The 24,306-nt window shown below is 46.5% G+C and overlaps 1 protein-coding gene across 3 annotated transcripts in view; it reads left to right on the top strand.

Moving 5' to 3' along the window:
* Positions 1 to 23,371, top strand: part of LOC138304181 (structure-specific endonuclease subunit slx1-like) — a 164,354-nt gene extending 140,983 nt beyond the window's left edge. For all 3 annotated transcript variants that reach the window (XM_069244022.1, XM_069244021.1, XM_069244023.1), the window contains 3 exons: positions 18,589 to 18,716; positions 21,392 to 21,479; positions 22,147 to 23,371. In XM_069244022.1, coding sequence (XP_069100123.1) covers positions 18,589 to 18,716; positions 21,392 to 21,479; positions 22,147 to 22,176 — 246 coding nt within the window. In that variant the 3' untranslated portion in view covers positions 22,177 to 23,371. The remainder of the gene's footprint in view (positions 1 to 18,588; positions 18,717 to 21,391; positions 21,480 to 22,146) is intronic.
* The last annotated feature ends 935 nt before the right edge of the window (positions 23,372 to 24,306 follow it).

Genomic DNA, 24,306 nt, shown 5'->3' with positions numbered 1-24,306 from the left:
CCCTGAAAATGGCATCAACAAAGGGTTTGTAGTGCTAAACTCAGCAGCTTCCTAGCTTTCAGGAACAGGCAGACTTGAATCAGAAAACCCAATTTTTCAACACAATTTTGCCATTTTACTGGGGCATACCCCATTTTTGCAATGTTTTGTGCTTTCAGCCTCCTTCCAGTCAGTGACAGGAATGGGCATGAAACCAATGCTGGATCCCAGAAACCTAACCATTTCTGAAAAGTAGACAAAATTCTGAATTCAGCAAGGGGTCATTTGTGTAGATCCTACAAGGGTTTCCTACAGAAAATAACAGCTGAAAAAGAAAAATATTGAAATTGAGGTGAAAAAAACATCAATGTTTCTCTACGTTTTACTCTGTAACTTTTCCCTGCAATGTCAGATTATGGAAAGCAATATACCGTTACGTCTGCTGGACTCCTCTGGTTGCGGGGATATATAGGGCTTGTAGGTTCATCAAGAACCCGAGGAACCCAGAGCCAATAAATGAGCTGCACCCTGCAGTGCGTTTTCATTCTGTACCGGGTATACAGCAATTCATTTGCTGAAATATAAAGAGTAAAAAATTGCTATCAAGAAAACCTTTGCATTTCCAAAAAGGGCACAAGATAAGGTGCTGAGGAGCAGTGGTTATTTGCACATCTCTGAATTCCGGGGTGACCATACAAGCATGTGAATTATAGGGAATTTCTCAAATAGATGTCTTTTTTACACACTCTCCTACATTTGGAAGGAAAAAATGTAGAGAAAGACAAGGGGCAATAGCACTTGTTTTGCTAATCTATGTTCCCCCAAGTCTCCCGATAAAAATGATACCTCACTTGCGTGGGTAGGCCTAGCGCCCGCGACAGGAAACGCCCCAAAGCGCAACGTGGACACATCCAAAATTTTGGGAGAAAACAGAGGTGTTTTTTGCGAAGTGCCTACCTGTAGATTTTGGCCTCTAGCTCAGCCGGCACCTAGGGAAACCTACCGAACCTGTGCATTTCTGAAAACTAGAGACCTAGGGGAATCCAAGGAGGGGTGACTTGCGGGGCTCGGACCAGGTTCTGTTACCCAGAATCCTTTGCAAACCTCAAAATTTAGCTAAAAAAACACATGTCCCTCACATTTCTGTGGCAGAAAGTTCTGGAATCTGAGAGGAGCTACAAATTTCCTTCCACCCAGCGTTCCCCCAAGTCTCCCGATAAAAATGATACCTCACTTGCGTGGGTAGGCCTAGCGCCGGCGACAGGAAACACCCCAAAGCGCAACGTGGACACATCCTAAATTTTGGAAAAAAACAGAGGTGTTTTTTGCGAAGTGCCTACCTGTAGATTTTGGCCTCTAGCTCAGCCGGCACCTAGGGAAACCTACCAAACCTGTGCATTTCTGAAAACTAGAGACCTAGGGGAATCCAAGGAGGGGTGACTTGCGGGGCTCGGACCAGGTTCTGTTACCCAGAATCCTTTGCAAACCTCAAAATTTGGCTAAAAAAACACAGGTCCCTCACATTTCTGTGGCAGAAAGTTCTGGAATCTGAGAGGAGCTACAAATTTCCTTCCACCCAGCGTTCCCCCAAGTCTCCCGATAAAAATTATACCTCACTTGCGTGGGTAGGCCTAGCGCCGGCGACAGGAAACACCCCAAAGCGCAACGTGGACACATCCTAAATTTTGGAAAAAAACAGAGGTGTTTTTTGCGAAGTGCCTACCTGTAGATTTTGGCCTCTAGCTCAGCCGGCACCTAGGGAAACCTACCAAACCTGTGCATTTCTGAAAACTAGAGACCTAGGGGAATCCAAGGAGGGGTGACTTGCGGGGCTCGGACCAGGTTCTGTTACCCAGAATCCTTTGCAAACCTCAAAATTTGGCTAAAAAAACACATGTCCCTCACATTTCTGTGGCAGAAAGTTCTGGAATCTGAGAGGAGCTACAAATTTCCTTCCACCCAGCGTTCCCCCAAGTCTCCCGATAAAAATGATACCTCACTTGCGTGGGTAGGCCTAGCGCCGGCGACAGGAAACACCCCAAAGCGCAACGTGGACACATCCTAAATTTTGGGAAAAAACAGAGGTGTTTTTTGCGAAGTGCCTACCTGTAGATTTTGGACTCTAGCTCAGCCGGCACCTAGGGAAACCTACCAAACCTGTGCATTTATGAAAACTAGAGACCTAGGGGAATCCAAGGAGGGGTGACTTGCGGGGCTCGGACCAGGTTCTGTTACCCAGAATCCTTTGCAAACCTCAAAATTTGGCTAAAAAAACACATGTCCCTCATATTTCTGTGGCAGAAAGTTCTGGAATCTGAGAGGAGCTACAAATTTCCTTCCACCCAGCGTTCCCCCAAGTCTCCCGATAAAAATGATACCTCACTTGCGTGGGTAGGCCTAGCGCCGGCGACAGGAAACACCCCAAAGCGCAACGTGGACACATCCTAAATTTTGGAAAAAAACAGAGGTGTTTTTTGCGAAGTGCCTACCTGTAGATTTTGGCCTCTAGCTCAGCCGGTACCTAGGGAAACCTACCAAACCTGTGCATTTCTGAAAACTAGAGACCTAGGGGAATCCAAGGAGGGGTGACTTGCGGGGCTCGGACCAGGTTCTGTTACCCAGAATCCTTTGCAAACCTAAAAATTTGGCTAAAAATACACATGTTACTCACATTTCTGTGGCAGAAAGTTCTGGAATCTGAGAGGAGCCACAAATTTCCTTCTACCCAGCGTTCCCCCAAGTCTCCCGATAAAAATGATACCTCACTTGTGTGGGTAGGACTAGCGCCCACGAAAGGAAAGGGCCCAAAACACAATGTGGACACATCACATTTTTTTATAAAAAGCAGTGCCTACCTGTGGATTTTGGCCTGTAGCTCAGCGGACACCTGAGGAAACTTAGCAAACCAGTGCATTTTTGAAAACTAGAAACCCAGGGGAATCCAAGATGGGGTGACTTGCGGGGCTCTGACCAGGTTATGTTACCCAGAATCCTTTGCAAACATCAAAATTTGGCCCAAAAAACACTTTTTCCTCTCATTTCGGTGACAGAAAGTTGTGGAATCTGAGAGGAGCCACAAATTTCCTTCCACCCATCGTTCCCCTAAGTCTCTCGATAAAAATGGTACCTCACTTCTGTGGGTAGGCCTAGCGCCCACAAAAGGAAATGGCCCAAAACACAACGTGGACACAACATATTTTTTAACAGAAAACAGAGGTGTTTTTTGCAAGGTGCCTACCTGTGGTGTTTGGCCTGTAGCTCAGCCGGCCCCAGGGGGGGGGGCAGAAATGCCCTAAAATAAATTTGCCCCCCCAACCCCCCCCCCCCCCCGGGAGCGACCCTTGCCTACGGGGTCGCTCCCCCTGCGTGACATTGGCGCCAAAAAACAAATCCCCGGTGCCTAGTGGTTTCTGCCCCCTTGGGGGCAGATTGACCTAAACTCTGCCAATCTGTCCCCAGGGGGGCAGAAATGGTCTAAATACAATTTGCCCTCCTGGGGAGCAACCCTTGCCTGATGGGTCACTCCCCATCTCTAAAAAAACAAAAAAAACAAAAAAAAAAAACACAAAACAAAATTTGCCCTGGCGCCTAGAGGTTTCTGCCCCCCCCCCGGGGGCAGATCGGCCTAATAATAGGCCGATCTGTCCCCCGGGGGGGGCAGAAATGGCCTAAAATAAATTTGCCCCCCCAACCCCCCCCCCCCCCGGGAGCGACCCTTGCCTACGGGGTCGCTCCCCCTGCGTGACATTGGCGCCAAAAAACAAATCCCCGGTGCCTAGTGGTTTCTGCCCCCTTGGGGGCAGATTGACCTAAAATTGGCCAATCTGCCCACAGGGGGGCAGAAATGGTCTAAATACAATTTGCCCCCCCCCCCAGGGGAGCGACCCTTGCCTGATGGGTCGTTCCCCATCTCTAAAAAAAGAAACAACAAAAAAAAAAAACACAAAAAAAAAAATTGCCCTGGCGCCTAGAGGGTTCTGCCCCCCCCTGGGGGCAGTTCGGCCTAATAATAGGCCGATCTGTCCCCCGGGGGGGGCAGAAATGGCCTAAAATAAATTTGCCCCCCCCCCCCGGGAGCGACCCTTGCCTACGGGGTCGCTCCCCCTGCGTGACATTGGCGCCAAAAAACAAATCCCCGGTGCCTAGTGGTTTCTGCCCACTTGGGGGCAGATTGACCAAAAATTGGCCAATCTGCCCCCAGAGGGGCAGAAATGGTCTAAATACAATTTGCCCCCCCCAGGGGAGCGACCCTTGCCTGATGGGTCGCTCCCCATCTCTAAAAAAAAGAAACAACAAAAAAAAAAAACACAAAAAAAAAAAATTGCCCTGGCGCCTAGAGGGTTCTGCCCCCCCCTGGGGGCAGTTCGGCCTAATAATAGGCCGATCTGTCCCCCGGGGGGAGCAGAAATGGCCTAAAATAAATTTGACCCCCCAACACCCACCCCCCCCCCCCGGGAGCGACCCTTGCCTACGGGGTCGCTCCCCCTGCGTGACATTGGCGCCAAAAAACAAATCCCCGGTGCCTAGTGGTTTCTGCCCCCTTGGGGGCAGATTGACCTAAAATTGGCCAATCTGCCCCCAGGGGGGCAGAAATGGTCTAAATACAATTTGCCCCCCAGGGGAGCGACCCTTGCCTGATGGGTCGCTCCCCATCTCTAAAAAAGGAAACAACAAAAACAAAAAAAACACACAAAAAAAAATTGCCCTGGCACCTAGAGGTTTCTTCCCCCCCTGGGGCCAGATCGGCCTAATAATAGGCCGATCTGCCCCCAGGGGGGGCAGAAATGGCCTAAAATAAATTGCCCTCCCCCCAGGGAGCGACCCTTGCCTAAAAACTCCCTGGTGTCTAGTGGTTTCTACCCCCCTTGGGGGCAGATTGGCCTCATCAAAATAGGCCAATCTGCCCCCAAGGGGGGCAGAAATGGCCAAAATATAATTTTCCCCCAAGGGGAGCGACCCTTGCCTAAGGGGTCGCTCCCCACCAAAAAAAAAAATATATAACACAAAAAACAAAAAAAAAGGTCCCTGGTGCCTAGAGGTTTCTGCCCCCGGGGGGGCAGAAAAGGCCTTCCCGAAAATATGCCCCCCCTGGGAGCGACCCTTGCCCAAGGGGTCGCTCCCTTTTGTCAATAACAATAAAAAAAAAAAAAAAATCCCTGGTGTCTAGTGGTTTCTACCCCCTTTGGGGGCAGATTGGCCTCATCAAAATAGGCCAATCTGCCCCCAAGGGGGGCAGAAATGGCCAAAATATAATTTCCCCCAAGGGGAGCGACCCTTGCCTAAGGGGTCGCTCCCCACCAAAAAAAAAAAAAATGAAAAAAAAAAAAAAAAAAAATGGTCCCTGGTGCCTAGAGGTTTCTGCCCCCATGGGGGGCAGAAAAGGCCTTCTCAAAAAAATGCCCCCCCTGGGTGCGACCCTTGCCCAAGGGGTCGCTCCCTTTTGTCACTTTCAATAAAAAAAAAAAAAATCCCTGGTGTCTAGTGGGGTTTCAAAAGCCGGATTGCAAGCAATCCGGCTTTTGAAACCCTCGGAGGGACTTCAAAGGGAAGGAAATACTTTTCCTTCCCTTTGAAGCCCCTCCGGGCCTCCCAGTGATTGAAAAAGAAATGCTTTTGCATTTCTTTTTCAATCGCGGTGGAAGCAGAGCTTCCAGTGCGACTAGGGAGGCCCCTGTGACACATCAGCGCGCGCGCGCTGACGTCACAGGGGGGGAGTGGGGGGGGGGTCGGGGGTGTAAGGGGAAGGTCTTCCCCTTCCATCCCCGACTTGGGGGGGGGAGGGGGTGCACGGGGGGCGCGCTAGCGCGCCCCCAAGTTCCCCTGTGCCTAGGACGAGATGATCTCGTCCAAGGCACAGGGGAACTGTAGCCTTGGACGAGATCATCTCGTCCAAGGCACAGAAGGGGTTAAAGGCTACCATAAGTGAACGACGGTCCAAAGAATAATATGGGCTGGCACATGGGCAACCCCTAGGATGCCTGCTCCATTATGATACCGCAGAAGTGGGTCAAGTTTAGTATCAAACAATGTGCCTTCTCACCTCTGACATGAATCTCATGTCGAGGGTGATGTGTCATGGACCCAGAAAGCAACCTCAGAGGTTGCCCACCAAGTTACCCCAGTTTTCATGTGCTCTGGCTGCCAGCCCGCAGCTACTGCCGCCAAGACTGAGTCAGGTAGTGGCCTGGATGGGAAGGAGGTCACACCTCTCTCCTGCTCAGGAAGGCTAGAGAAATGGCAGATCAATGCGCTGATCTTGAAAGTCTCTGATATGCAAGTAGGCTGTCCCTCAGTGGAGGACAAAGCCGCCCCCAGGCACATTTGCACCTGGACAGGTGGGAAAATTAGTTAGTCAGGAGGCATATATCCTCAGACAGCTAGCCACACCTCTAGGGTGGGTAGCCTGGTCTCTACAGAGGAGGAAGAATTCTGCCAGCTTCAGAAATGTCAAAATGTTGGGTTCTGGGTAGAAAAGGTGCCACAACTCCCCGGATGTGTTCACCTTAGGGGCGGATTAGCTGCTGGGGCTAGTAGCCCATTGACCATTTTCACCCACTCCCTTAACGCTCCTAAATCTAGGATTTGAGGGGCTCCCCTGGCACCACAACCTCAGATCTGTAACAGCTTGCATATAAAGGACAAGAGAAGACCTGCATCGATGACAACAGGAACCTGCACTGACAAAAGGCGTGATTCTTGGAACTGCTTGACTGTGGCTTGTTCTGGACCATAGACTGCTTCCCCCAACAAGAGGGAACCTTTCGTGAGCCAAAGGCAAGACCAGATTCCCTTGGACTAGTGGCACTAGTCTCCTGCTCACCACAGGAACAAAGCACCTAACGGATCCCAAGAAATACTAGCCATTGGGCCCTCCGAGGGATTGCCTAAAGAAAGATGGTCCAGTGCACTGCGGGAAGTGTAGTCCAGCTCCCTGCCATTTTGCAGCTGGATTCCATTTTCCACTGGACCTCTAGAATGGGAGATAGCTTTTCCTCCACCTTACTACTGCCAAGGCATATTGGTGGCCAGTCTGATCATCATGACCTTTACTCGATGCTGCAACACTAGGTCACACTGCAGCATCTTCATCCGACATCACCTGTGGCCCCGTTGTAGAGTTTTTACATCCGCTTCCTCACCCCCACCGTCTCAGTGGTAAAACCAGCAACCACAGCTCCCATTCAGCACCGAGGATAAGCAAGTACACCTCTCCACCTGAGATTCCAAAGCTAGATGGAGTTGTTTTGTCTTGTGGATCCTGGTCCAGAGGCCCGCACTAGCTTAACCCCCAGTGGGTTCCCAGGAACTCGGCCTGCAAGTGATCGAGTGTCATAAGTACCGTTTTTCAGAACCCGCGCCTCCTGCGTTCAGCACCAAGGACAACCAGGACACCTCTGCACCTGGACCCCACAAGCCAGGTAATATTAGTCTGACTGTTGCAGATTGGTCCTGGGACCCGCAACCTTAACTACCAGTGGGTTCCCTCGAACTCACCCCGCAAGTGACCAAGTGTCATTAGTGATTTTTACCATTGACCACAATGATAAAGATTGACAGCTTGTAAATGTAAAGATTTTATTTTCACACTAAAGTCCATAACTTTGGTTATTTGTATCTGATTCACTTTGTTTTGGTGTCTTAAATTTATATAAAATCTGTTTTGTTTGTATAAATTGGTGTTTGATTTCTTTCAGTTACGTCAATTACTTATCATCCATGTTGCTACTCTGAAATGCTCAACAAATGTTCCTCCAGTAAAGCCTGACTGCTCTTTGCCACACTATCAGGACTAAGCTACGGATTTATTATAGTGAATTAAAAGGACCATTTTTGGGGTATTGTGAGAGCATTACATAGTGAAGCCTAACCAGCATCACTGCATAATACTCTACTTTTCTACAATTCCCAAACTGAATTTTGTAGTATCTAAAGTAGTACTATTTATGTACTACAAATTGCAATTCACAAACCTATGACTGGAAACGTCTGTCTCTCATACCTTTCCTGGGCTGAGATCTTTGGCATAGAGGTAGAGATCTTCACAAACTTAGGCATATGAATTAGTTAATGTGGGAGGTACCAGGAGAAGTAGTGGGAAAATGGGGAATAATTACTACTAAATGGGAGGTGGGTTTAGGGCTTAATGGAGGGGGAGGAGCGGCATACTAATGTAAAACACAAACCCACAAAAGAGCAAGACGGCTGCAATTCACAAAGTAACCTTATAAAGTTACAGGCCTAAAGATGCCAAAACATGCTCAAATGTACTCCATCCCAGGATTGAAGTAAGTCAGCATCATATATAGCCAACTACTGTTACTGCACCACATTCTAATACAAAACAAAGGAGGTAAAAAATTAAACGAACACCTCATTACTTATTCAAATATATGTGTATTGCAATCACTAGGGTAATCTTTAGTGTTTTGTAACATCTGCAATATTCCATGGGTGGTCCAAACATGATGGACAGCCTAGTTAGCCAATGTCTGAAGTAACCTTGTCTAAACAGCCAACAGCTGAAGTAGGCTGTCCAAATGCTCCTTTCTGTATGCCTATGTGTATGTCGTTGTTAGAAATGGGGTCTCTGGTTGGCAGTCAGCTTGCACTGTGTCCAAGCAGGGACCCTCACTCTAGTCAGGGTAAGGAAGATACACACCTAGCATAACTCCTGCTCACCCACTTGGTAGCTTATGTACGAACACACACAGTAACAGTGAAGACATCACAAAATCACTTAACGCCAGTTTAGAAAAATAGCCAATATTTATCTGAGTAAACCAAGACCAAAACAACAAAAATCCATCATACTCAAGCAAAGTTATCAATTTTCAAAGATTAAACTTCAATATAGTGCTTAGAAACACAAATGCTTCAATTTGATGTTATCACAGCATTGTGATGGAGTCGTTCCCAACAATTGGGTGCTAATGGCTCCAGTTACCTAATCACACAGACCCCCAGGTACAGTACCTTGTGAAAGTGGGGAAGGAAGCTGGTGCTCAGAGTCGGGGAAGTTAGTGGTTGCTGGAACTGGTTCAGTGTCAGTTCTGATGCTGTGGAGCAGTGGAGCAGAGGCGTCAGTGCAAAGCATTGGGTCTTTGCTGCAGAGCAGAGGAAATGAGGCAGCATCAGTGCTCAGCATTGGTTTGTTACGCTCCGGCAGGGTATATGTCCAGTGGGTCAAGAGGTAGTGGGGCCACCTCACGGGGTCATGCCATTGCAGTGGCATCAGACCTGCGATGTCAATTGGGGTTGTCGCACTCCGGCGGGGACCACAACTTCGGTTGCAGACGGGGTCAGGCAGCAGCGTCAGTTCGGGCATCTTCCGGCGTCAGTGCACTTGGTTTTTCTTGGTTTTCCACCAGCTTTCACTCCCAAGGGCCTAGAAACTGGAATAGGCACCACCTGGCGAGTTAGGATCCCCAGCAAGTGAACCCAGAGGCTGGTAGGTTACGTCTTTGCTGTCCCTGAGACTTCTTAACAGGAGGCAAGCTCAGTCCAAGCTCTTGGAGAAACTTCACAAGCATGATACACAGCAAAGTCGAGTCTTTGTCCTCTCTAAAGCAGAAGCAGCAACTGCAGGCCAACCCAGCAAAGCTCACACAGCAGAGGGGCAGTACTTCTCTTAGGCTCTTCTCTTTAGCAGAGGTTCCTCTTGATACAAAAGTGTTCTAAAAGTCTTGGGTTTTCGGTCCACTGCTTATACCCATTTTTGCCTTTGAAGTAGGAAAACTTCAAAGGAATGTTTCTGTTGTTTACAAGATCCTGCCTTGCCCAGGCCTGGCCCCAGAAACACACCAGTGGGGGGGAGACGGCATTGGTTGAGGAAAGGCACAGCCCGTTCAGGTGCAGGTGTCAGCTCCTCCCTCCCCACTCTTGCCCAGGAGACTCATTGGGATAGGCAGGACACACCCCAGCTCCCTTTGTGTCTCTGTATAGAGTGAATTCACAAACAGCCCAACCGTCAGTCTGACCCAGACGTGGGTTCCACAGGCAGGCAGAGACACAGAATGGTTAAGCAAGAAAATGCCCACTTTATAAAAGTGGCATTTTCAAACTGGCAATCTACAAATTAACTTTACTAAAAGATGTATTTTTAAATTGTGAGTTTAGAGACCCCAAACTTCATATCTCTATCTGCTCCCAATGGGAAACTGCACTTAAAAGATATTTAACGGCAGACCCTATTTTAACCTATGGGAGAGCTAGGCTTTGCAATAGTGAAAAACAAATTTGGCAGTATTTCACTATAAGAACATGTAAAACAGATAAGTACATGTCCGGCCTTTAAAATGCACTGCACCCTGCCCATGGGGCTACCTAGAGCCTACCTTAGAAGTGATTTATAGGTACAAAAAGGGAAGGTTTGGGCCTGGCAAGTGGGTACACTTGCCAGGTCGAATTGGCCGTTTAAAACTGCACACACAGACACTGCAGTGGCAGGTCTGAGACATGTTTACAGGGCTACTCATGTAGGTGGCACAATCAGTTCTGCTGGCCCACTAGTAGCATTTGGTTTACATGCCATGGGCACCTCTAACGCACTTTACTAGGGCCTTACTAGTAAACCAAATATGCCAATCATGGAAAAGCCAATCATCAATACAATTTACACAGAGAGCACTTGCACCTTAGCACTGGTCAGCTGTAGTAAAGTGCCCAGAGTACCAAAACCAGCAAAAACGAAGTCCAGCACCCAGTCAAAAATAAGGGAAGCAGAGGCAAAAGGATAGGGGAAACCACACCAAGGGTGCCAGGTCCAACAGTTGTGTCTTGCATCAGGTGTGTAGTGGTGACAACAGGTTTGTTGACGAACGGCTAATGTCACTCCATACCAACATACCATATTTATGGCAGCTGATTTACAATACAATAGTCATAACAAATCCTCCAAAATGAGAGCCAAAGTAAACTCTCTGTTGGAAGATTATTTGGGGAGAATTCCAGTGGAATTACTTTGTATCACTCTAGGGACAACATGGCAGATGTAATTCCGCTGAAGATTCACCACCAGCTGAGGGTTCTCTAGTGGAAGACTTACCACTTCCTCCTGAAATGTGAGAATCTTCTGTCACCAGCCAACACTAAATCAGGCCCTCCGCTAATCTTAGGAATTGTGATTGGCGTATTCCATCTACAGCCACACACTTGGCACAAGCTCATTCAGCTGAACGTACCCCAACTTTTGCCATACTCTTAATTTTAAATGTATCCAACATCGCAAAAATCCCAACATACTTTACATTTTATATTAAAAAAGAAAATAACAAGTATATTTTTTAACCCGTGGCATTCCTTGCATCGTCCTATCCATGGAAACAAATACTATTTAACGATATACCAGCATCTTGATTGATCTTCGATGCACAGCTGAGGCAATCTTCAGACAGGGCTTGCTGGGATAAAACTTAAAGCCACTATTTCAGAGATAGACCAAATATTCGTAAAAACATTTACAATAATGCACTGATTTGTTTTCTTTCTCATTTCTCTGCTTTTTATTCAGTGTCATTTCTCCCTCTTCTTTCTTTGTCCTGCCTCTGGAATATTTCTTCTTTTCTGTCTTCTGATTACATGAGTCGAGACATTTCAGTCCTTGCATTCCGGCTATCACTTTTTAGGGTTTGCCTGATACAGCACTTGTGCTGTTGGAGAAATCTTTTGTTAACAAAAAAAGCTTAAAACAGGCTTAGAGCCCGTCCACTTTTTACCATTATTTACCATTGGTTTGATTGCTTCTTATCGGTCAGTGCTTCCTTTTCGACTCCTGCTTCCTCTTTGGGCTTCAGTGTTAGTCCCTGCCATGCGCTCCTACAGTTATTCTTTATTTATTTTTTGCCATGTCTGTTGCTGCTGCTTCCTCCTCTCCCACACCTCCCACTTTTTGCTTCCCAAAGGCCCTCTTACCACTGTCTGTTGTTGCTACTCCCTCTCTCCTCCCCTGCACCTCTCTTGCGTTACTTTCCACCTCACCCTCCTCCTGCTGTCAGTTGCTGATGCTTCCTCCCCGCACCTCTACATGTTGCTTCCTCCTGCCCATCCTCTTCCCACTAACAATTGTTGGTACTTCCTCCCTTTCCTCCAACCTCCCTCGTGTTGCTTGCCCCCCCTGCCTGACATATTGCATAGCAGCACAAGCTGTTGTACGAAGTTCCTTTAAAAAGTGCTATGATGCGGTCAATGCTGACTGCGTCATAGTGCTTTTTTTCTTTACTTTAGCCCTGTTGCACAGCAGCCTGCTCAGCTGTGCATCATGTCTAAAAAAAAATTGACAAAGCTAATAGATCTTGCGTAGGCAAAACCTATTGACTTTGCCAATGCTTGCTACTTCTTGTATGCAGATAGCTTTAACTCTTGTAGGCCAGAGCTGTTGTTTACCATATAGAATGAGTGGACTTTGGGTCAACCCCATTAATGGCTGGCTTTGTCGTCTGTCTCAGTTGCCCTTTCTTGCTTCAATAGATTTTTTCCTGTTTAGGTTGCAGCCTACCAGACAGCACAGCTGTCTAGTTTGCTAAATACATCTTGGGGACATTCAGGAAGTTGATTTACGAATGCATTCTGCCTATTGCTTCCCATTGGCTTTGAGGTTTGTAACTCACATGTTGTTGCTTTCCCTTTGCTAGCTTTATTTGACTTAGGCTGCCCAGCTTGAATTCATACCTTCCCTTGCCAAAACCTTAATAGCGGCATCCTTCTGACTTCTCCCTTTCTCTAAACAAGCCTGTAAATCTTGTTCTTATCTCATCACATTTGCTGCGCAATCAAAGACCGAGGTCAAATGTCAAGCACTGTCTTCGGAGTGTGCTTGCTTACTTTTTTTCTCCGACTTCAAAGTGGGAAAATGGATGTAACAGTCTTGCTGGATACTTGGAGTATGAATGTTGTTTCCTAGCACACCACATTTAAATGGCCTGTGTAAGTATTTTGGGATATATCAGAATTTAGAAACAACAAACAAAGCTAATTGTTTGTTATTTCTGAAGTGAGACAAAACAAATACATCACCCTCCATCATATGATCAAAACAAAACATTACAGTAGGTGATGCAATGTACACACATTTTCATCTGTGCACTGTAAAGGTTTATTAGTAAAATTGTATGTATGTGCAAATGTATTGGTCATTTCAATTGAAAATGTGTTGTCTGTAATGGCAGTGTGTTACCACACCATGAACACTCTACTCCACTCCACTTTACTCTGCACCACTTAACTCTTCACCACTCCACTGCACTCTTCACCACTGCACTGTATGCTACTTCATCATACGCCTCTCTACTCTACCCTTTGCCACTGCACTTTTAGACACACAACTCTACACCACTGCACTCTACACCACTCTGTAATGCTGCACTCTGCGCCACTGCACTCTGTGGCAACACAGTCTACACCAATGCACTTTACTCTGTAACACTCAACTCTATGCCTTTGCACTCTACACCAGTTCACTGTACGCTAGTCTGTTCTTCTCTGCACCACTGCACTCTATGCCGCTGCACTCTGCAGCACTTTACGCCATTGCACTCTATGCCACTCTGTGCAACTGCACTCTACCTTGCACCACTCCACTCTACGCCACTTCAGCCTACTCTGAAACAATCTACTCTGTCACTCCACTCTTCTCTATGCCACTGCACACTACAGCACTCTACTCTTAACCACTGCACTCTACACAACTGCAGTCTGTCACTGCGCTCTACGCCAATGCACTGTACTCTGCATCACCATACTCTATGCCACTGCTCTCATGCCACTCTACTCTACACCACTGCTTTCTTACACTCTACTCTGCAACACTGCACCCTCAACCAATGAACATTACGCCACTCTACTCTGCGCTACTCCACTCTATGTCACTGCAGTGTACGCTACTATACTCTTCTCTGGACCACTCTAAGCTACTCTGTTGTATACCATTCTATGCCACTGTACTCTATGCCACTTGACTACTCTGCACTCTATGCCACTGCACTCTGTCACGCAACTCTACTCTGTGCCACTTCCCTCTGCATCAGTCAACTCTATGCCACTCCACTCTGCACCACTCTATGCCGTTCTGCTCTGCATCACTGCACTCTGCACAACTCTACTCCACTCTATTCTACGTCACTCTACTCTGCACCACTGCACTCTACTATGCACCACTCTAGTCTACGACGCTGCATTGCACACTGCTGAATTCAATGCCACTGCATTCTACGTCAGTGCACTCTACACCAGTCCACTCTACTCCATGCGAGTCCAGTTTATGCCACTCTACATGATTCCCCACTATTCCACTCCAATACACAACACTTTCTGCCACTCCACTCTACAACACTTTTCTCCACTCTTCGCCATTCCACTCTTTGACACTCCATGCCACTCTTCTCTACACCACTAACTTTTAGCTATGCTGAACAGTAGCCACGCTCATGTACAAAATGGCTAAAGCACATTGGCAAAGCCAATAGCTCTTGCATAGGTGAGGCCTATTGGCTTTGCCAGTGCTTGTTTCTTCAATTCGTCTCACACAGGAGCATTTTTAACTGTCTTTGGATTGGTTAACTAGTATCCTTCCACTGTTGATGTTGCTTGCATTTAGGCAACTACTTTTCCTTTGAGCACTCCTTGACAGTCTATGTGTTTTCTTGTTCTCCCATGTTTTTCTGCTCCTACTTTCACTTTGTCCCTGCCCCCTGCTGTTTTGCTTCCCTTAGCTTGGTGTTACCTCTGCACCCCTTCCCATTTGTTTAAAAAAAATATGCCCTCCTTCTCCTTCTCTACCTGCCGTATAGCTTGCTTCTCCCATCCCATTTCTTTTTTTTTTTCTTTTCACTTTTTTGCGCACATTTAAGAATGACTACCTACAAGTGTACATCGTCAGAAGGCTACATGCCGACCGGAGCTCCTATTACATGGCTCAAAGGCACGTCATTTCGTGCCTCTTTAGTAACCCAAGTCAAGTTGGTGTTTACTTGCACACCACTTTTGGGCATTCTTTACGGATTTCTTCACACAGAGCCAGATAAACTGCATATTGATTTTAAGCACCAGAGGGACTGCTTTGCCACTCATTTGCCTTGAATCTATGCACTATACCTTATTGAGCCCTGAGGAAGTCGCGGGGAGTACTATCTCCTATGACGAAACACGTGTTGGCTGGTTTTCTGTTCCATTAAAAGATGAACTTTTCATTCCAAAGATTCAATTAGAGTTTCTGTTAACCTGTATGATCTACTCGGATTGGAATATTGATTCCCTTAGCTTGGCGTTACCTCTGCACCCCTTCCCATTCGTTTAAAAAAAATATGCCATCCTTCTCTACCTGCTGTATAGATTGCTTCTCCCATCCCATTTCTTTTTTTTTTTTTTTTACTTTTTTGTGCAAATTTAAGAATGACTACCTACAAGTGTACATCGTCAGAAGGCACCAACAACTGAGTTTGAAATTGAACAAACCCACTCAAATATGCCTTGGTAGATGCAGGTGCATCCACTAAGGCCATTTTTAATATGTTTGCTCACATAGTGCAAATACTTTCAAAGATGGCTGCCATGGATGCATGGCCATCCACGACGACTGTCTATGAATGGGTTTGTTCAAATGTTGCATATACATCCATGGTTTCCATCATGGAATGAATTTTCCAATGTTTTTAAAATAATGATCTCGCAGATGTGCACGCATCCATGACCTTTATCTTAAACAAAAAAGCATTTGCAAAGCCAACGTATTTCAATGCCGAAACAGAAAAGCTGTGCCAATTCTTGTGTCTTTTTCTTTCAGCACTCAATGGGAGAGTGTGTGCTGCTCTCTTCTGAGTGTGCGGCTTCCCTCCTCAAACAGCCAACACTGTTACTATTGTCCTTGCGCCTTTCTTCATTCTCCAGCTATTCTGTTGCTTCCCCCACACCTCTCCGTCCAACTTTTTCTCGCTTTTTTCACCTCTCTCCCTGTCTCAAACATATCTATTGATGGATTCCCTATCTCACTGACGACTACCTGTTGCTGCCTGCCCCCTTAACTACCTATTGCTCCCCCACCCTACTATCTGTTGATCCCGTTCGCCACCCACGTTGCCTTGCTCCACAAGTTCTGTCTCGGTTTTCGCTTTCTTTTAAAACTGTGTTTTTTTTATGTGGATGGCCTGGGAGCTGCAATTTGCTGACAGACTCCCCTTTTTAGGTTGAGTGTGCAAGCGCTCTGGCCTGTTAAAATCTATCTGTGGGATTTTAACCACGCCCACTGCACGCCCATCACCATCACTCGTTCCTGGGCTTGCCTTTCAAAACTCCTTTGTTATCATGGTTAAATTCTTTACGTTTGTCCGTCCTTGGGGCAGTTTTGTTACTGCCTTGGCCATCCACCTTGTTACATTGATAATTGCACGACTGCGAGTGAACTTCTTTTTTCTTTTGTGTCTCTCCTTCAAGCTCATGGCGGCCATGGCGCTTTGAATCAGCTTGCTTATGTCAACTGTTTTACTTTTCATTTTCAATTTATGTGGCAAGAAAAGTCCAGTTAGGAACTTATTACACTAATAATTTTAACTCGTTCAAAAAGTGTTTTCACTCACTCTTATTTTTTTTTACTTTTTACTGCTCCCAGATTGGTGTCTGTCAACTTGTAAAAGCAAATGAGAGAAAAAAGGTGGCCATATAATGCTGTCTGCACACAAATGTGTGGCAACTCATGAGTCCAAATACGTTATTGCACTAGCAAATGCGTGGTACCACAAGTGTGTCCTTTTTTTTGCAGATTCTGTTCGTCATTGCAGCCAAAAAGCATGGCATTTTGGTTTTGATCACAACCTCATTGCTTTGCCTTATTTTTGTAGAACTAGTTTTTGCAGATTCTTATTTGTGCCTACAAAATGTATGCTTAAATATTCTGTTAGACTGAAGGTATTGCTGTGACCTTGATGTAGAGAGGTGAACTAATGCAAAGGACACTGTTGGGAAATCTGCTTAAGGTGTATGCATGTGTTTGGTCCAGCGTGGCTGGCTGTCGGTGTGTGCACTTCCACGTATAGTTGCTTATTTGCCATCACAGTGCCGGAATGCTAAGCAAAATGTGACAGAGTCAACTCTTTCTGAAGCAACTTAGACAGTGCCACCGGCACTCATTTTGCAAGATCGACACTTATTTTCCTTCTTGAGACATTTCCTGAGAACAAGCAAAAACAAAGCAGAAAGGGGAAAGATGGAGGAAGGGAAAGACTGAAAAAACGTCACAGCGAGAGAAAGCACAGGCCTACAGGAGTGAAATAAGAGGGGAAGAGGTGATTGGTAGTGGGTTAAAGAGTATGAGGGCGATTCAAGACTTCCAAGCAGCCTTCGTATTCGGTGCGCTGACATTTAATAGTGCGGCCCGAGGGCTTCTGGGCACTGCCGCATCCCCATTCACTGTGTATGAAACGATAATTGCCTTAAGTTTCCTCTGAGGAACGGTGCTTTCTGGTTTGGTTTTTCAACAGTACTTCATTCTCAAAGGAAATGATAATTTATTTATTTTATTTTATTAGTTTTGGTTTGCAGGAGTGCGGTGAACTCATCTCAACTAGTAATACAGCCTCATAATATGTTCTTCTGCTGCTGCATAATTCCAGTGGCCTTCGCTAAAAGCGACATGAGTTTGTGAGTGGAGCATAAACCGGAACTGATTACATACACTACATACCGCTTGGTGTGGTGGTTTCAAATCCACTGATCCATGTTTTGGGATGAAAAAGTTGGAGTTTATTAGAATTACATATTTCCCAATTGTGGGTCAGAGTGGCCATACCCTTTGTTCCGGGGAAAGAAGAGGTTCGAACAGGGGCCTTTCTTTTTTGGAGGTGGGGTGAGAGTAAGATCTCTGCTTCACTCAGGAGAGTATACTAGTCCAGGAGCAGTAGATCATGGGAGAATGCCTTGGAAGATACTTTCTGTATCTCAACCATAGATGAGTAGGTTTGTTTCACTGTAAGGGTCTCCCTTCAGCAGACGGAGGTGGACGGATTGGCCATTTGACCTGAAAATTTAAACTTTGCTCTCTTTCACCCCTAATTTTAAAGCACCAAATCCAAATGACTGGTATTCTCATTGGAATTTTCCTGTTTGACTTTTTCGTTTATATTTTTTTGGTTTGTTTTTATTTTTACTAAATTACTCTTTTCACCTATTTTGAAGCAGACCTGACTAAGGCTTGCTTTAGGATAAGTGAGGTGAGTCTGTGTTGCCTTATCGCATGAAACCCCTCTTGACTAGAGATGATTCTGATATTCACTGTGGTGAGAATGTATGCTGCCTTTCTGAGACACATGCCAACAGTTAGAGGTCTCTGAACCAGGGCTAGCTATCTAAATCGGAACACTGAAATGTGACCTGAGGTGGCCATTACATTGGAGAAATCAGGACAGCTAGAGACTGGTTCTTAGGTCTGACATGTCACAGCTTATATAGCATTTCAGTAAAGTGTCTTCCTCTCAGAGAGGCAGTTTATCAGGTTGTCAGAGAGGGCCTAAAACAATCTAGTACTTCAGATATAGTAGGAAGACTGAGCTGAGGCGGGTGCTACCTGCTACTTCCACTGTGTATGCTGGTTTGCTTACCTCACCTTCTTTTATTTCCTATGTGCAGGGAGATGACAGTGCCCTGCAGTGCTTCCATCCCAACTGTGCCATGCGGGCACATATCACATGCCTGGCTGAAGCATTCCTGAAGGATGAGCCCGACCACTTCATACCCGTGGAGGGACAGTGCCCAGGGTAGGTAACTGTTAGAAATGGGGTATTTGGTTGTCAGTCTGGTTACCCCCTGTCCAAGCAAGGACCCTCACTCTAGTCTGGGTAAAAGAGAATCACCCTCAGCTAACCCCTGCTTACCCCCTTGGTAGCTTGGCAGAGCAGTAGGCTTAACTTCAGAGCGCTAGGTGTAAAGTATTTGTACGAACACACACAGTAACTTAATGAAAACAATACATAATGATACAACACAGGTTTAGAAAAGTAGAAAATAATTATCTAAACAAAACATGACCAAAACGACAAAAATCCACAATACACAAGTCAACTTATCACAAAAAATGCAAAAAGAGACTTGATGTAATTTTAAACACACAATAACACTGTTAGCGTGAAAATGTACCTTGGGTGCGTCAAAAATAACCTAGCATGGGCAAGTGTGTGTCAAAAAGGGCTTGCAATGCGTTGATTTCACTCACGAGCAAGACCCTGCATCATTTCTCTTTTCGTCGGGTCGGGCGCACCGTTCCTTCTCTCCGCAGGAGAGCGATGCGTTGATTCGATCAGCACTCTCAGGTCCTGGCAGGCCTTGCATTGTTTTTACACGCCCCAGCGGTGTTTGCGTCGGAAATCCAGCCACACAATGATCCGAAAACCACGCATGCCGGGTTGCGATCTCACCAGCCTCCGTCAGTGATGCTGCGTGTCGTTTCTCTAACTCCATGCGTCAACTCTTCCTCTCAGGCTTCCAGCTTCTCCTTTCAGGGTCCCAGGAACTGGATGGGCACCACAGGGCAGAGTAGGAGTCTCTTGAGAGACTCCATGTGCTGGCAGAGAGAAGTCTTTGCTGTCCCTGAGACTTAAAACAACAGGAGGCAAGCTCTGAATCAAGCCCTTGGAGATCTTCACAAGCAGGAAGGCACACAAAGTCCAGTATTTGCCCTCTTACTCTGGCAGAAGCAACAACTGCAGGATAGCTCCACAAAGCACAGTCACAGGCAGGACAGCCCTTCTTCCTCAGCTCTTCAGCTCTTCTCCAGGCAGAGGCTCCTCTTGGTTTCCAGAAGTGTTCTAAAGTCTGTGGTTTTGGGTGCCCTTCTTATACCCATTTTCCCAGTTGAAGCTGGCCTACTTCAAAGCAAAGTCTCTCTTGATTGTGAAATCCTCCCTTGCCCAGGCCAGGCCCCAGACACTCACCAAGGGGTTGGAGACTGTATTGTGTGAGGGCAGGCACAGCTCTTTCAGGTGTGAGTGACCACTCCTCCCCTCCCTCCTAGCACAGATAGCTCATCAGGAAATGCAGACTACACCCCAGCTCCCTTTGCGTCACTGTCTAGTGTGAGGTGCAACCAGCCCAACTGTCAAACTGACCCAGACAGGGAATCCACACACAGGCAGAGACACAGAAATGGTATAAGCAAGAAAATGCTCACTTTCTAAAAGTGGCATTTTCAAACACACAATCTTAAAATCAACTTTACTAAAAGATTTATTTTTGAATTGTGAGCTCAGAGACCCCAAACTCCACATGTCCATCCGCTTCCAAAGGGAATACACACTTTAATCAGATTTAAAGGTAGCCCCCATGTTAACCTATGAGAGGGACAGGCCTTGCAACAGTTAAAAACGAATTTAGCAATATTTCACTGTCAGGACATATAAAACACATTACTATATGTCCTACCTTAACCATACACTGCACCCTGCCCTTGGGGCTACCTAGGGCCTACCTTAGGAGTGTCTTACATGTAAGAAAAGGGAAGGATTAGGCCTGGAAAGTGGGTACACTTGCCAAGTCGAATTTACAGTTAAAAACTGCGCACACAGACACTGCAGTGGCAGGCCTTAGACATGATTACAGAGCTACTTATGTGGGTGGCACAACCAGTGCTGCAGGCCCACTAGTAGCATTTGATTCACAGGCCCTGGACACCTCTAGTGCACTGTACTAGGGACTTACTAATAAATCAAATATGTCACTCATGGATAAGCCACTTACATACACATTTTGTAAAGGAGCACTTGCACTTTAGCACTGGTTAGCAGTGGTAAAGTGCCCAGAGTAACAAAAACAGCAAAATCAGAGTCCAGCACACATCAACAACCTGGGAAACAGAGGCAAAAAGTTAAGGGAGACCACGCCAAGGATAAAAAGTCTAACAGTAACCACAGAGAGCTTCCAGGAGAACCATGAGTCGGCAGTGTAGGTGGACGGTGGGTGGGCTAAAAATAGTAAATTGTCCACATCCCTAGGAAGGAGGGATGGATTTTTTTTTTACTCTGAAAGACTGGAGTCACTTCGGAGATAGCTCTGCTGTTTGTTCGAGCCCCTACTATGAAAGATCAGTGGGTGTACTCTAAGGGACAGCTCTGATGCCTGGGACTGGGGGGGTTGTGTATTCTGACAGATAGCTGAACTGTCTAAGCTCTGAGATTGTAGTACATACCTTCAGGAATAGTAGTTATGTCTAAGGCATGCGTGTAATCTGAGAGATAGCTCTACTCTCTGAGGCCTAAGTCTGTAAACTCGGCGTACCTACCCCCAGAGATAGTGGTGCTCTCTGGGACCTGAGTAACCTGACAGTTCTGCTGTATGGGGCCTGAGTCTGAAAGCTCTGCGTAACTGTGCTGTGTAGTTGTGTTACAATCTGTGTAAGATGATAAATATCCGTGCCATGTTTTCTTTACATATTTTGCAGCTGTAAGAACACTGTGCTCTGGGGTGACCTGGTTCGCCACAAAAAGGGCTGCTACGGTGACCTGGAAGAGGTATCTGCACTGTCTCAGGTAAGTAAATGGTCTCAGTGTCCACTGACTTGGGCCTGTGTATTCCAGCATCGCTGCCAATTATAAGTCTTGTCAGTGGCCTCCACTGAGGCCAAGTCTCAACCTTAACTGTCGACCAGAGCTACGCACAACCCATCTCTACAAAACGGAATAGAGTCCAAGCGTTCAGTCTTATTTTAGATCTCAATCCTGGGAGGCACCTTCCTTTTATGTGGCCCTGGTTCGGGGAGATCGGGGAGTTTAAGCAACGTGCACAGAATACAAACTTTAGCTAGGTGGGGAAGCTGGGACTGGAACCCCGGTCTATAATGGGTACAGAGCTGATAGTCTTGACCTCATAGCCGGGGGAAAGGGGCGGTGAGATGGCTTGATGCTGCGGAAAGTATTTGTCAGCCATCTTTAAGTACAGAGTCCTGTAAGATAAAGCCAGACGCAGCTCCAGTCAGGGTCGGGCAAGCTGGTAACGGGTGGTATTCCGTGAAATTATGTAAATGAACACCTACCCTAGGTCACATATGAAGCGTCTCAGCCTCCGCATAAACTGGAGGGCATGCAGAGACTTGCCACTTTTTGCATCTCAACCTTTTCACACTCACAGATGCAGGGGCTCTAGAACTGACTCTTGACTCAACCACTGCACTGACCTTAGGTTCTGCTCTCTTTTCAGAGTCACTGGGCCGACGAGCTTCAGACCTAAGAATGTGCAAGCTTCGCAGCCAGGAGATTCGTAGGCCGCTCTGAGAGCTTCGTACCTGTGGCTGGCAGGGGGCAGTGTGTGCTAAAGCCTCCTGCCTCTCTGTGCCCTTCATGGCCCTCTGTCGCGACCGATGGCTGACAGACACTGATCACGTGGACGTGAAATTATGAGAAATCTGAGGGGGCGGTGAGAATTTAACGCCGATGCAAGGAGACCCTGGCCTACACCTGCAATTTAAAGGGACTTGGAACTGCAGATTCTCTGTTTGACTCCCTGTTAAAGAGCTCCTAAATTTTAATTGACAAAAACACTGATGATGATCATTCAGCGCTGCCTCGTCCCCGCTTTGGATCACGTATCGGGACGGGTGCACTGTGGAGAGAACAAATCATGGATAAACCATGCACATGAAACTGGCGCGTCCTGTCAAGGGCGACGGTGTCTTAGGCCCGGCCAACGTGCAGTTCGTGCAAATTCCACAATTCTGCCCCACCCTCCACTGACGCCTCTCCTTTTGGGCTTTTACTGGAAATTTGCAATACTAAACAATTGCAGTGAAGGAAAATCACTGGATAATCTTTCATGACCACATCACTTTTTGTCAACAAGCCAGTTCTCTCAAAATTTCCACTATCACAGTCGCGCGCAGCCTTCGATACTCTTTTGATGGGGTTTCCCTGTTTTTTTAACACTCTTCCTAAGTTTGAGTTTGAATGACATTAGGCACAGTAATGACCTTAATCAAGTCCACAGTATGTCAGCTGTGTTACACTGATGATCGGTTTCCAAACATCAAACGGTGTAACAAATCATTGTTGCTCTGGTGAAGAATTGTCTCTTGGGGGTGTTTTCTTGGACCGGTTTATGTGTCTGATTATCGAACAGTCTGTCGCTCGTGTTTACGGTGACGCTGCATCCTTGCTATCGTGGCTTGAATCTCGGTGTAAACTGTCGATAAAAGCCTATTTAGTGACATCTACACCACGGACATCTTGAAATTATCGGTTGGGGTTACAAATATATCTCACCTGACATGTTAGGGTGCCCCAGGCCGGGCGTGGTCGCTGAGACTCCATGAATTTTTAAAACGTGTTATTGTGTTTTTAATTGTACGACGGTCTAGTGCAGCTGTTGCACGTGAGCCCTGGGCTTTTTAAGACATTCGATATAAATAAATGAAATGTGTTTCGTCTGACTAATGTATTGCTGTGTATTGTGTCTAGGCGCTGACATGTGTATGTTTTTTCCTCTGGAGACCCAGGTTTGGACTGGCCTGTATGCAGCTTTGGGGATTTGCCAGCATTCCTGTGTTCTTAAAGGCCTGAAGATCTCAGCAGGATCATTAAAATGCTAGGAGAAATCTCCTGGGTCCCATTTCTCGACTCTTAACGGTATTGCTTGAGCTCCTACACGCTGCAATGCGACCCCTTGCATCCTGTCTCTCCGCAAGTTAGCCTCGAGCGGTACTAAAAAAGCAATGGGCTGCAGGCAGGGTAGGATTGGGACCAAAGAAAGGCCCGGGCAACCCCCAAAAAGTGGTCCATATTTGAAGAGTGCGACCTTTCACAGAACATTGCTTGGTTAGTAACAGGATCTAATTTTAGGAGAAATGTGGGGTGAAAAAATTACGCATTTTAAATCTTGTAGGGTCAGGACTGGAGATAATGCAGATGTAAAAACTGACTACTTTTGCTCTCAACACCTTTTACATAGTTCACTATGAAACGGCTCACAGCTCATAGAAACGGCTCACAGCTCGTACTCAATCACCGGTCCATCGACCGGCGCCTGACTGTCCACTTTGCCAATCCAACCCGGGTTGCAGGGTGGAGGTGGTGAGATGGGCTGTTTCATGAGGAATAGTGTCTGTACTAATTTGCATTAGGTGAGCTATTGCCGATAGTGGCACAGTAGTTGAAAAACGATGGGTTGGAATGCCACCCGAGCGATTGCTACTGGTTAGACTGTTTGCAAGCTGCTTTGATTGCTTGCCCGTCCAACTTGGACATGCTGGTTCTCTCGAAGAGCTCATGACGACAGTCACAGAAAATCCAACTGTCTGGAGTCCCTTTCTGTTTTGATTTCACTAATGACGGAGCTGACAAAAATCTCTGGAATGCACTTCTTAGT

The sequence above is a fragment of the Pleurodeles waltl genome, chromosome 7, assembly GCF_031143425.1.
Source record: "Pleurodeles waltl isolate 20211129_DDA chromosome 7, aPleWal1.hap1.20221129, whole genome shotgun sequence".
Lineage (NCBI taxonomy): Eukaryota > Metazoa > Chordata > Amphibia > Caudata > Salamandridae > Pleurodeles > Pleurodeles waltl.
This window is presented reverse-complemented; position numbering and strand designations above follow the sequence as displayed.